Source organism: Nerophis lumbriciformis, linkage group LG01 (genome assembly GCF_033978685.3).
Source record: "Nerophis lumbriciformis linkage group LG01, RoL_Nlum_v2.1, whole genome shotgun sequence".
Taxonomy (NCBI): Eukaryota; Metazoa; Chordata; class Actinopteri; order Syngnathiformes; family Syngnathidae; genus Nerophis; species Nerophis lumbriciformis.
The window spans coordinates 843530-858374 of NC_084548.2; the positions used below are offsets into that span (position 1 = coordinate 843530).

Consider the following 14845-nt stretch of genomic DNA (forward strand, 5'->3'; position numbering starts at 1 on the left):
ACAGTGTGTATAGAAAATGAAAGCATAGTAAAAAAAATAATCTAAGAATATAATAAATAAAAAAATTTAAAGTGAAATTTCCTCCCGTTCCTCGCGCCCCACCTGTCATGTCTCTATTCCCCACCAGTGGGGCGCGCCCCACACTTTGAGAAACGCTGCCCTATGGGTTAGGACTGGGATGGCACTTCAAGTTCATATGTGAGTCAAGGCAGGTGGCCAAATACTTTTGGCAATATAGTGTATTTGAGGCACCACACCTCCAATATGACCTTTTCTACCACTACCACCACAATGTGTCGTGCAAGACGTCTTTATAAAACAGAGCCGCTGTTGTAATAGTCGTAATAATACTTCAAATGAAGCCACCGCCATTTTGGGGAGTTAAAAAAAAAAAAACACTTTGGAAGGCTGCGGTCAGCTACAGCATTGTTGTTTTGACACGGTGCTAATTAGAAACCCCGTTTTTGCAGGTGTTCCCGAGCGAGAGGTACTTCCGGCGCCATCTCCCCACTCACGGCATTGGCGGAAGGTTCAAGTGTCACATGTGCAAGAAGGCCTTCAAGACAGAACACTACCTCAAACTGCACACACGCATTCACTCAGGTGAGGACGCTGTAATTCTGTACCTACAGGTAAAAGCCAGTAAATTAGAATATTTTGAAAAACTTGATTTATTTCAGTAATTGCATTCAAAAGGTGTAACTTGTACATTATATTTATTCATTGCACACAGACTGATGCATTCAAATGTTTATTTCATTTAATTTTGATGATTTGAAGTGGCAACAAATGAAAATCCAAAATTCCGTGTGTCACAAAATTAGAATATTACTTAAGGCTAATACAAAAAAGGGATTTTTAGAAATGTTGGCCAACTGAAAAGTATGAAAATGAAAAATATGAGCATGTACAATACTCAATACTTGGTTGGAGCTCCTTTTGCCTCAATTACTGCGTTAATGCGGCGTGGCATGGAGTCGATGAGTTTCTGGCACTGCTCAGGTGTTATGAGAGCCCAGGTTGCTCTGATAGTGGCCTTCAACTCTTCTGCGTTTTTGGGTCTGGCATTCTGCATCTTCCTTTTCACAATACCCCACAGATTTTCTATGGGGCTAAGGTCAGGGGAGTTGGCGGGCCAATTTAGAACAGAAATACCATGGTCCGTAAAGCAGGCACGGGTAGATTTTGCGCTGTGTGCAGGCGCCAAGTCCTGTTGGAACTTGAAATCTCCATCTCCATAGAGCAGGTCAGCAGCAGGAAGCATGAAGTGCTCTAAAACTTGCTGGTAGACGGCTGCGTTGACCCTGGATCTCAGGAAACAGAGTGGACCGACACCAGCAGATGACATGGCACCCCAAACCATCACTGATGGTGGAAACTTTACACTAGACTTCAGGCAACGTGGATCCTGTGCCTCTCCTGTCTTCCTCCAGACTCTGGGACCTCGATTTCCAAAGGAAATGCAAAATTTGCATGGTTGGGTGATGGTTTGGGGTGCCGTGTCGGTCCACTCTGTTTCCTGAGATCCAGGGTCAACGCAGCCGTCTACCAGCAAGTTTTAGAGCACTTCATACTTCCTGCTGCTGACCTGCTCTATGGAGATAGAGATTTCAAGTTCCAACAGGACTTGGCGCCTGCACACAGCGCAAAATCTACCCGTGCCTGGTTTACGGACCATGGTATTTCTGTTCTAAATTGGCCCGCCAACTCCCCTGACCTTAGCCCCATAGAAAATCTGTGGGGTATTGTGAAAAGGAAGATGCAGAATGCCAGACCCAAAAACGCAGAAGAGTTGAAGGCCACTATCAGAGCAACCTGGGCTCTCATAACACCTGAGCAGTGCCAGAAACTCATCGACTCCATGCCACGCCGCATTAACGCAGTAATTGAGGCAAAAGGAGCTCCAACCAAGTATTGAGTATTGTACATGCTCATATTTTTCATTTTCATACTTTTCAGTTGGCCAACATTTCTAAAAATCCCTTTTTTGTATTAGCCTTAAGTAATATTCTAATTTTGTGACACACGGAATTTTGGATTTTCATTTGTTGCCACTTCAAATCATCAAAATTAAATGAAATAAACATTTGAATGCATCAGTCTGTGTGCAATGAATAAATATAATGTACAAGTTACACCTTTTGAATGCAATTACTGAAATAAATCAAGTTTTTCAAAATATTCTAATTTACTGGCTTTTACCTGTATAAGGCAGTGGTCCCCAACCACTACTCCAGGGACCACTGCCTTATAGGCACAGTCGTCCGTTGCGTTGAGGCTGACTTGCAACGGATCGGATATTTTCTAGCATCCGACATCAAACCACTCTTCCCTCCACCACCACCATCATCGCTCGCCTGTCATGACAAGTTAACAAGCTAAATACTCGAGTCCGTGAACATTGCTCCAAAGTACGGATTTTCTTTTGTTGATTTATTGCGCAAAGTAGGCAGTGATATACAAACCCTGTTTCCATATGAGTTGGGAAATTGTGTTAGATGTAAATATAAAGGGAATACAATGATTTGCAAATCATTTTCAACCCATATTCAGTTGAATATGCTACAAAGACAACATATTTGATGTATAATCATTAACTTTAGAATTTGATGCCAGCAACACGTGACAAAGAAGTTGGGAAAGGTGGCAATAAATACTGATAAAGTTGAGGAATGCTCATCAAACACTTATTTGGAACATCCCACAGGTGAACAGGGAAATCGGGAACAGGTGGGTGCCATGATTGGCTATAAAAGTAGATTCCATGAAATGCTCAGTCATTCACAAACAAGGATGGGGCGAGGGTCACCACTTTGTCAACAAATGCTGAACAGTTTAAGAAAAACCTTTCTCAAGCAGCTATTGCAAGGAATTTAGGGATTTCACCATCTACGCTCCGTAATATCATCAAAGGGTTCAGAGAATCTGGAGAAATCACTGCACGTAAGCAGCTAAGCCCGTGACCTTCGATCCCTCAGGCTGCACTGCATCAACAAGCGACATCAGTGTGTAAAGGATATCACCACATGGGCTCAGGAACACTTCAGAAACCCACTGTCAGTAACTACAGTTGGTCGCTACATCTGTAAGTGCACGTTAAAACTCTCCTATGCAAGGCAAAAACTGTTTATCAACAACACCCAGAAACGCCGTCAGATTTGCTGGGCCTGAGATCATCTAAGATGGACTGATACAAAGTGGAAAAGTGGTCTGACGAGTCCACATTTCAAATTGTTTTTGGAAACTGTGGACGTCGTGTCCTCCGGACCAAAGAGGAAAAGAACCATCCGGATTGTTATAGACGCAAAGTGTAAAAGGCAGCATGTGTGATGGTATGGGGGTGTATTAGTGCCCAAGACATGGGTAACTTACGCATCTGTGAAGGCGCCATTAATGCTGAAAGGTACATACAGCTTTTGGAGCAACGTTATCATGGACGCCCCTGCTTATTTCAGCAAGACAATGCCAAGCCACGTGTTGCAACAGCGTGGCTTCATAGTAAAAGAGTGCGGGTACTAGACTGGCCTGCATGTAGTCCAGACCTGTCTCCCATTGAAAATGTGTGGCGCATTATGAAGCCTAAAATACCACAATTGGGACCCCCGGACTGTTGAACAACTTAAGCTGTACATCAAGCAAGAATGGGAAAGAATTCCACTTCAAAAATGTGTCTCCTCAGTTCCCAAACCTTTACTGAGTGTTGTTAAAAGGAAAAAAAGCCTTTTTTGCAATGTGTTGCTGCCATTAAATTCCAAGTTAATGATTATTTGCACACAAAAAAAGAAGTTTCTCAGTGTGAACATGAAATATCTTGTCTTTGCAGTCTATTCAATTGAATATAAGTTGAAAAGGATTTGTTGTATTCTCTTTTTATTTACCATTTACACAACGTGACAACTTCACTGCTTTTGTTTGACTTTTGTATTAAAATGAGTAAGGAACTCTTATAATAATAACAATAAATATATAATATTGTGTTGATATTGTTACACTGTAAATAAATAAGAAATCTACAGTTATTACATGTGACTTCTATCGGCCGATCTTAACTATGGATGATTGATATTGAATCGGTGCCTAAAACTCTGATGGGAACATACCTACTGTACTTCAGTCATACAATACACCAGATATCGTACTAAGGGCCACAACATTAGAAATGTCCACTAAATATTAATTCCATTTTCCAGGGGAGAAACCGTACAAATGCTCCGTGTGCGACGCCACGTTCAACAGGAAGGACAAAGTTAAGCGCCACATGCTCATCCATGAGCCCTTCAAAAAATACAAGTGTCCTTTCAGGTAAACGCTAAAGAAAGAAAAAAAAAAAAAAAGATCTTGAAATAAAAGACACACTTTGTATTAATGTGACTTTTTCATTAGGACACACGTTGGCTGCAGCAAAGAATTCAACAGACCAGACAAACTCAAGGCACACATTCTGTCACATTCAGGTCAGTAAATACCAGAGGTGTGGACTCGAGTCACATGACTTGGACTCGAGTCATGAATTTGATGACTTTAGACTCGACTTGACAAAATGTAAAAAGACTTGCAACTCGACTTAGACTTTAACATCAATGACTTGTGACTTCACTTGGACTTGAGCCTTTTGAATTGACATGACTTGACATGACTTGCTACTTTCCCCAAAACCCAAAGATGAAAAAGTTATTCGGGAGCGCTCCGTATTTTTCGTTGTGTACTTGTCTATCGGCGTTGCGTGTGTCAGCTGGTGTGCTCTCAGTACAACAGCCAATCAAATTAGATCTGCTTTGTTTTCATCACACAGCATTCATCCAATCAAATTGCAGGACAACCAACGAAGAAGACATGTCCAAACCACACGCCAGTGAACAAAAAATGATACCTAAAATAATTTTGTTTGGGTATAAAAATTACGAGGTGGTCAACACAAAACGGTTTGCAGTATGCAACACATGCGGTTCGAAAATGACTGATGGAGAGGCAACAACTTCCAACTTCGTCCGGCATTTGAAGTTGCACAAAGAACGGTAAGTTTTGAATGTAAGATAACGTTTATTGGCTAAGTAACGTGACTTTTATTTGCTGTGTAGTTAAATCAGTGAGGCTGTAAACTCACTGCTAACGTTATAACGTTATTGCAAACACGGGAATCTGTTGCAGTTCACTACCTTATTCATACTTTTTGTTCAGTGATTTTTTTTTAAGCAGGGTTACGTTAGTCAATATATCACACGTAACGTTAGACGGCGGTCAGCAGCACCGCGTATTTTAGCCACCTAAAATAAAGACAAAAATAGTAGAATAAAGGTCAGTTAAAATGTATACTATATTATGAATATGTGTACCGTTTTAGCTAGCTTTCTGACATACTGTTGGTTGTTTACCTCAGTGGTCCTCAACCACCGGGCCGTGGATCGATTGGTATCGGGCCGCACAAGAAATACATTTTTTTCTTTTCTTTTTTTAATTAAATCAACACAAAAAACACAAGATACACTTACAAGTAGTGCACCAACCCAAAACAACTCTCTCCCCCCTTTTGTTCTGGGCATTGAACATGAAGACTCTTCCTTCACTGTTCCGAGTGGCCATGAGAGTCTTGGCAGTGCCTGCCTCCAGTGCTCCAGTGGAGCGAGTTTTCAGCCATGGTGGCATCATACTACGCCCCCATCGTGCACAAATGACTGACAGACTCTTGGCTAATTTGGTCTTTTGCAAATGCAATGCAGCATAGGGCCCTGACATATAAAAAGTACAACTTTTTTGTTATGTTCACGTATATGTCATGTTTTTTCAATGTTAACACTTTTGTACAAATAAGTACATTTGCACTTTATTTTTCAATGTGTTTGTTCTGTAAAGGAATGAGTTAATGTTTAAAATGTGCTATTATAAAGTGCAATGTCAGCACAATTTTCTTTCCTGCAATTTAAAATGCACTTGTTTTAATAAATAAATACAGCGTTTGAAAAGCATACACAATCTGTGTTAATATATTAGTCTGTGGTTAAAAGGACTTGAAAGGACTCGAAACTCAAAATGCAGGACTTAGGGACTTGACTTGAGACTTTCCAGTCTTGACTTTGGACTTGACTCGGGGCTTGCCTGTCTTGACTCGGACTTGAGGGCAAAGACTTGAGACTTACTTGTGACTTGCAAAACAATGACTTGGTCCCACCTCTGGTAAATACACCCTTTAAATCTTTCCAACCATGTCATCATCCGCAAATATAGTGGACTTAACACTTTTAGAACACCAAACTAATTGAAAAAAAAAACAATTGCTATGCTGTTTCTTTGGCAACTTGTGGGCCGAGAGAGGAAAACAGGGAGATTTGGCAGAAATATGTACAGTAAATCAGTGTTTTTCAATCTTTTTTGAGCCAAGGCACATTTTTAGCGTTGAAAAAATCCGTAGGCACACCACCAGCAGAAATCATTAAAAACAAAACTCAGTTGACAGTAAAAAGTCGTTGTCGCAATTGTTGGATATGACTTTAAAGCATAACCAAGCGTGCATCAATATAGCTCTTGTCTCAAAGTAGGTGTACTGTCACCACCTGTCACATCACACCCTGACTTATTTGGACTTGTTTGCTGTTTTCCTGTGTGTAGTGTTTTACTTCTTGTCTTGCGCTCTTATTTTGGTGGCTTTTTCTCCTCTTTTGGTATTTTCCTGTAGCAGTTTCACGTCTTCCTTTGAGCGATATTTCCCGCATCTACTTTGTTTTAGAAATCAAGAACATTTCAGTTGTTTTTATCCTTCTTTGTGGGGACATTGTTGATTGTCATGTCATGTTCGGATGTACATTGCGGACGCCGTCTTTGCTCCACAGTAAGTCTTTGCTGTCGTCCAGCATTCTGTTTTTGTTTACTTTGTAGCCAGTTCAGTTTTAGTTTCGTCCTGCATAGTAGAGATGCGCGGTTTGCGGACACAACCGCGGAGTCCGCGGATTATCCGCGGGTCGGGCGGTTGAAATAAAAAAAAAATTAGATTTTAAATAGATTCAGGCGGGTGGCAGTTAAACCAATTGGGAAATATATATACATAGTTAAATGTTGTTACCCACATACGAAAAACGAGCAGGCACCTGCAGCATATGCCACAACAGAAGAAGAAAAAAAAAAGAGATGGCAACGCCGGCAGCAAACGTGGTACGTGACAAACTAAAAAAGGGAATACTAAAGACCAGGGGAAAAAAAGGCCAGAAAAGTTCAGCGTGGACTCGTTTTTATGAGGTTGTAAATCAGGATGATAGTAATGCTGGCTACGTGATTTGCAAGAGCTGCGACGCTGTTTATGTCTACGACAGTCACAAAACCGGGACATCTAAACATGGTGCATCACATTTGTGCAAAACCCCGAACCTCCACAAACACCCTGAGCATGAGCAGTTTCGTCCGCCGTGATCCCAGAAGAGTGCCACAGGATGTTAAAACAAGATAGAACGCAGCAGTTTGAGTGACGCGAGCGTGCTTGGAGGTGCGCTCAGCGCGGCTCCCAGATGATTGCGCACTGGTGTGCGTCTGGGCCGTGACAGCGTGGCACGCATTGAATGTCTCTGCGGCATTGGATCAGTCTCCTTTCTTTAACAGGCAAAAGCTTTATAATCTCACTAATGCCTTGCATCGTCTATATTAGATATATAACAACGGGCGGGTGGCGGGCGGGTGCGGTTTTGATTAAATGTTAGTTCGGGTGGATGGCGGATGGTTGACGACTTTTGTGATGCGGTTGCGGATGAAATAATTGCCTATCCGCGCATCTCTACTGCATAGCCTTCCCTAAGCTTCAATGCCTTTTCTTAGGGGCACTCACCTTTTGTTTATTTTTAGTTTAAGCATTAGACACCTTTTTTACCCGCACACTGCCTCCCGCTGTTTCCCACATCTACAAAGCAATTACAGTGGGGCAAAAAAGTATTTAGTCAGCCACCGATTGTGCAAATTCTCCCACTTAAAATGATGACAGAGGTCTGTAATTTTCATCATAGGTACACTTCAACTGTGAGAGACAGAATGTGAAAAAAAAATCCAGGAATTCACATTGTAGGAATTTTAAAGAATTTATTTGTAAATTATGGTGGAAAATAAGTATTTGGTCACTTCAAACAAGGAAGATCTCTGGCTCTCACAGACCTGTAACTTCTTCTTTAAGAAGCTCTTCTGTCCTCCACTCGTTACCTGTCTTAATGGCACCTGTTTGAACTCGTTATCTGTATAAAAGACACCTGTCCACAGCCTCAAACAGTCAGACTCCAAACTCCACTATGGCCAAGACCAAAGAGCTGTCGAAGGACACCAGGAAAATAATTGTAGACCTGCACCAGACTGTGAAGAGTGAATCTACAATAGGCAAGCAGCTTGGTGTGAAAAAATCAACTGTGGGAGCAATTATCAGAAAATGGAAGACATACAAGACCACTGATAATCTGCCTCGATCTGGGGCTCCACGCAAGATCTCATCCCGTGGGGTCAAAATGATCATGAGAACGGTGAGCAAAAATCCCAGAACCACACGGGGGGACCTGGTGAATGACCTGCAGAGAGCTGGGACCAAAGTAACAAAGGTTACCATCAGTAACACACTACGCCGACAGGGAATCAAATCCTGCAGTGCCAGACGTGTCCCCCTGCTTAAGCCAGTGCATGTCCAGGCCCGTCTGAAGTTTGCCAGAGAGCACATGGATGATACAGCAGAGGATTGGGAGAATGTCATGTGGTCAGATGAAACCAAAATAGAACTTTTTGGTATAAACTCAACTCGTCGTGTTTGGAGGAAGAAGAATACTGAGTTGCATCCCAAGAACACCACACCTACTGTAAAGCATGGGGGTGGAAACATCCTGCTTTGGGGCTGTTTTTCTGCTAAGGGGACAGGCCGACTGATCCGTGTTAAGGAAAGAATGAATGGGGCCATGTATCGTGAGATTTTGAGCCAAAACCTCCTTCCATCAGTGAGAGCTTTGAAGATGAAACGTGGCTGGATCTTCCAGCATGACAATGATACCAAACACACCGCCCGGGCAACGAAGGAGTGGCTCCGTAAGAAGCATTTGAAAGTCCTGGAGTGGCCTAGCCAGTCTCCAGACTTCAACCCCATAGAAAATCTGTGGAGGGAGTTGAAAGTCCGTGTTGCCCGGTGAGAGCCCCAAAACATCACTGCTCTCGAGAAGATCTGCATGGAGGAATGGGCCAAAATACCAGCTACTGTGTGTGCAAACCTGGTAAAGACCTATAGTAATCGTTTGACCTCTGTTATTGCCAACAAAGGTTATATTACAAAGTATTGAGTAGAATTTTTGTTATTGACCAAATACTTATTTTCCACCATAATTTACAAATAAATTCTTTAAAAATCCTACAATGTGAATTCCTGGATTTTTTTTTTCACATTCTGTCTCTCACAGTTGAAGTGTACCTATGATGAAAATGACAGACCTCTGTCATCATTTTAAGTGGGAGAACTTGCACAATCGGTGGCTGACTAAATACTTTTTTGCCCCACTGTAGCTACCTGCTGCCACCTACTGATATGGAAGAGTATTACACGGTTACTCTGCTGCGCTCTAGACAGCACCGACGCTCAACAACAACACATCATTTGCAGACTATAATTACTGCTTTGCCAAAAATATATTCAACCCAAATAGGTGAAATGAGATCATCTCCCACGGCACACCAGACTGTATCTCATGGCACACTAGTGTGCCGCGGCACAGTGGTTGAAAAACACTGAAGTAAAACACTACACACAGGAAAACAGCAATAAACTCAAAATAAGTCAGGGTCAGAGGTGGGTAGAGTAGCCAGAAATTGTACTCAAGTAAGAGTACTGTTACTTTAGAGATTTATTACTCAAGTAAAAGTAAGGAGTAGTCACCCAAATATTTACTTGAGTAAAAGTAAAAAGTATGTTGTGAAAAAACTACTCAAGTACTGAGTAACTAATGAGTAACATACACACTCATATCATATATATATATATATATATATATATATATATATATATATATATACATACATACATACATACATACATACATACATATACATTGATATATACAGTATATAATTTATATTTATTTATTTTGCTGTTTTTGTTTACATGTTAAAGGTGTTTTAATGAATATACAAGCATGTTTAACATATAGATTCCTTTCTTTAATGAAGACAAGAATATAAGTTGGTGTATTACCTGATTCTGATGACTTGCATTGATTGTAATCAGACAGTAGTGATGATAACGTCCACGTTTTCAAATGGAGGAGAAGAAAAGTTCCTCCTTTCTGTCTAATACCACATGAAAGTGGTGGGTTTTTGGCATCCTATTTGTCCAGCTTCCATATTTGTTTTTATACACTTTGCAAGAAATACATTGGCGTCAAACTCCGTAGCTTGCTAGCTTGTTTACGCTGGCTTTCGGAGACTCTTGTTTTGAAAGCGCAGGCGCGATGGCGCGGCACTTTTATTGTGAAGACAGGAACGTCCTCATGTGCGGTCAGTCTTGAGGCTTTTGACGGTACGGTTGAAATAAAAAAGGGTCTTTTTTCCTTCACACTTTTGATTGATTGATTGGAACTTTTATTAGTAGATTGCACAGTACAGTACATATTCCGTACAATTGACCACTAAATGGTAACACCCCAATAAGTTTCTCAACTTGTTTAAGTCAGGTCATGTGACCACCTGGCTCTGTTTGATTGGTCCAACGTCACCAGTGACTGCATCTGATTGGTGGAACGAAGTGAAACGTCACCAGTAAGGCAGGCACTTTGAAGGTCTGTCTGACAGACCAAAACAAACAAAGCGTGCATTAACAGATCGATAAAAATTAGTAGCGAGCTGAATGTAGATAAAAGTAGCGGAGTAAAAGTAGCGTTCCTTCTCTATAAATATACTCAAGTAAAAGTAAAAGTATGTTGCATTAAAACTACTCTTAGAAGTACAATTTATCCCAAAAGTTACTCAAGTAGATGTAACGGAGTAAATGTAGCGCATTACTACCCACCTCTGGTCAGGGTGTGATGTGACAGGTGGTGACAGTACACCTACTTTGAGACAAGAGCTATATTGATGCATGCTTGGTTATGCTTTAAAGTCATATCCAACAATTGCGACAACGACTTTTTACTGTCAACTGAGTTTCGTTTATCAATGATTTCTGCTGGTGGTGTGCCTACGGATTTTTTCAACGCTAAAAATGTGCCTTGGCTCAAAAAAAGGTTGAAAAACACTGTTCTGCTTGCCCTTATGATGCTTTTCTCTTAATGTGTGTGTGTGTGTGTTACCTCCATCCAGGCATCAAGCCCTTCAAGTGTCAGCTCTGTCACAAGGCGTTCAGTCGCCGGGCACACATGCTGGAGCACCAGCAGTCGCACACGGACGATTACCGCTTCCGCTGCGCCGCCTGCAGCAAAGGCTTCTCCAGGCAGAGTTACTACAGAGACCACAAATGCTCCGGAGCGGCCAACAAGAGACAGGACCACCACGGGGACAAGGAAGCTGGGAGAAGGAGAAGCGGAGGTGGGTTTACCAGGAGGTCGAGGACTGAGGCGAGGGACCGTGGCGAGCAGGAGGATGAGGACCGTGGCGAGCAGGAGGATGAGGACCGTGGCGAGCAGGAGGATGTGGACCAAGGCGAGCAGGAGGATGTGGACCATGGCGAGCAGGAGGATGTGGACCGTGGCGAGCAGGAGGATGTGGACCGTGGCGAGCAGGAATGTGTGGACCATGGCGAGCCGGAGCATGTGGACCATGGCGAGCAGGAGCATGTGGACCATGGCGAGCAGGAAGATGTGGACCGTGGCGAGGGCGGTCAGGTGACGTCTTCCATCATGCGGGAAGTTGACAGAGACGCATCACAGAGCAACTCCTGAAAGTATTTCTCCTGTTTTGCTGATTTTTTAAGATGAAGGAATGTTTGATAAATGACTTGTTTTACATTAAAACATTATGCAAATTGTACCATGTCTTTGCCAGTGTCCACACAGTACTACGACATCAAAATCAAGCAAGTTTAGACCGTTTTAAAACAATGCTTACACCATACTCGCCAACCCTCCCGGATTTTCCGGGAGACTCCCGAAATTCAGCGCCTCTCCCGAAAACCTCCCGGGACAAATTTTCTCCCGAAAATCTCCCGAAGTTCAGGCGGACCTGAGTGACGTGTTGACAGCCTGTTCACAACATTGCCGTAAACAGCAATGTCGTGACACTTTTAAACAGGACAATACTGCCATCTACTGTACATGCATATGTGACCCACCCATAATGTGTCACATTTTTGTGTTGATTTATTTATTTTATTTTGTGGTTTGAATTGGTTTTTGGAGCTGTCATTACACATTTATCAGTATTCACATTGGGCAGTAGGGCGTTTCTTCCCAATTGAATGCTATCACCTGCAGACCGGAAGTGTCTTGTCATTCTGATGAGCGCGACCAGTCTGTGAACAATTGAAACGTCCTGTGTGCTTTTTCCTCCTGTATAACAGGTTAGTTTTGGTGAATGAACTCACTGAATAATATCCATGTGATCTTTATAAGTTTAAGTACACATTCTGATGGTGGAGCCTAACTCTAAAGTGTTTGTGAGTTGTAGTTTGTATTTGTGAATGAATCCCGTGCACAGCTGCAGTAATCAATACAAAAAGGCGACGTGAGTGCGCAATGTTTATATAGGAACTTCTGATCCTAATTCAGACTCCCAAATTAGAGCTCCCGTTTTCTTATTGATTTTATAATGTATATTTGTATAATGTGTGTGTTCTGAAATAGTGACAGAGAATAGAACAAAGATGGCCAATTCAACCCTTAACTCAACAATGAGTAGATGAGTGTTATGTGTGTGTATATGTGTAAATAAATTAACACTGAAATTCAAGTATTTCTTTATATATATATATATATATATATATATATACATATATATATATAGCTAGAATTCACTGAAAGTCAAGTATTTCTTATATATATATATATATATATATATATTAACCACGCCCCCCGCCCCACCCCCGACCACGCCCCCCACCCCCCACCTCCCGAAATCGGAGGTCTCAAGGTTGGCAAGTATGGCTTACACAAATGGATTGAAAAACGTCCAATTAATAAATAAGGGGGGGGACAGGAGATTGTTACCTTCTTGTGGGTGGACACAGTGAAGAGAATTACATGCAAACTAAGACATAGAATTGTGGTCAAAAGTTTACATACACTTGTAAAACGTTCATGAAGTTTGCTTCTTTTATGAATTTATTATGGCTCTACTGAAAATGTGAGGGTCAAAAGTATACATACAGCAATGTTAATATTTGCTTACATGTCCCTTGGCAAGTTTACCTGCAATAAGGCGCTTTTGGTAGCCATCCACAAGCTTCTGCTTGACCACTCGACCACTAAATTGCTGCAGTTCAGCTAAATGTGTTGCTTTTCTGACATTGACTTGTTTCTTCAGCATTGTCCACACCTTTAAGTCAGGACTTTGGGAAGGCCATTCTAAAACCTTCATTCTAGCCTGATTTAGCCGATCCTTTACCACTTTTGAGGTGCGTTTGGGGTCATTGTCCTGTTGGAACACCCAACTGCGCCCAAGACCCAACCTCCGGGCTGATGATTTTAGCTTGTCCTGAAGAATTTGGAGCTAATCCACCTTTTTCATTGTCCCATTTAAAGCAGCAGTTCCATTGGCAGCAAAACAGGCCCAGAGATTAATACTACCACCACCATGCTTGACGGTAGGTGTGGTGTTCCTGGGACCTTTTCTCCTCCAAACATATTGCTGGGTATTGTGGCCAAACAGCTCCATTTTTGTTTCATCTGACCACAGAACTTTCCTCCAGAAAAGTTAAAGTAGCAATGATTGTCACACACACACTAGGTGTGGCAAAATTATTCTCTGCATTTGACCCATCATCCTTGATTACCCCCTGGGAGGTGAGGGGAGCAGTGAGGAGCAGCGGTGGCCATGCCCGGGAATCATTTTTGGTGATTTAACCCCCAATTCCAAGCCTTGATGCTGAGTGCCAAGCAGGGAGGTAATGGCTCCCATTTTTATAGTCTTTGGTATGACTCGGCCAGGGTTTGAACTCACAACCTACCAGTGACGTGTGGTCACTGGTAGGTTGTGTAGGTTCTTTCCATGTGTCACACATGGAAAGAAAAAAAATGTAAAAAGAAAAAAAATGTATTAAATTGTTATATGTATCCAGTGATTATACTATAAAGTTATTTTCCATTTAACTTCACCAGTTTTAGATTATTTTTATTCAAAATCGCTGAATTTTCACATTTGCCGTTCAAATACTGAGAAGAGACGGTGCGGTGAACAGCAGCCAGTTGAGGCACGTCACTCAGTGCCTCAACATGGATTGCGCAATGACTCGGCTAACTGCTGGCCTGCTGTGCAGTGAGACTGTATTGCTATATGAATTATATTATACATTTCCATAGTTTAGTTAGCTGAGGTATATAATGTACAGTGTATTTTGTCAACAACTGTATGTGTGTAACGTATTTCTTGTGCTGAGCAATCATAAAACTGCTGCGAAGACGCACTGGCTGAGGCTCGCAGTAATTCCGCCTCCTGGTGCCGGTTAATGCACCCCCCGCCGCAGAATGCACCCCCCGACGGGAGCGCCACACCAACCAAAGCCCACGCCCAAACCCTCCACGTGCAAGACCGAATCCACCCAAAAAATGTCACTAAACAAGAAGCCAAAAAGTGCAAAAACAACAATGCTCGCGTCGGAGGAGCCGTGAACGACTGCAGGGACACAACATTAGGTACACCTGCAGACTGCAGCACGGATTTCATATTTCATTCATTCACAACTCCTCCAACACAAACACCAATG

At 42.1% G+C, this 14845-nt stretch overlaps 1 protein-coding gene across 2 annotated transcripts in view; it reads left to right on the forward strand.

Moving 5' to 3' along the window:
• znf341 (zinc finger protein 341) overlaps nucleotides 1-11937 on the forward strand; it is a 54076-nt gene extending 42139 nt beyond the window's left edge. For both annotated transcript variants that reach the window (XM_061973672.2, XM_061973682.2), the window contains exons 13-16: nucleotides 471-603; nucleotides 4191-4302; nucleotides 4384-4454; nucleotides 11290-11937. In XM_061973672.2, the coding sequence (XP_061829656.2) occupies nucleotides 471-603; nucleotides 4191-4302; nucleotides 4384-4454; nucleotides 11290-11867 (894 nt within the window). In that variant the 3' untranslated portion in view covers nucleotides 11868-11937. The remainder of the gene's footprint in view (nucleotides 1-470; nucleotides 604-4190; nucleotides 4303-4383; nucleotides 4455-11289) is intronic.
• Nucleotides 11938-14845: the final 2908 nt, after the last annotated feature.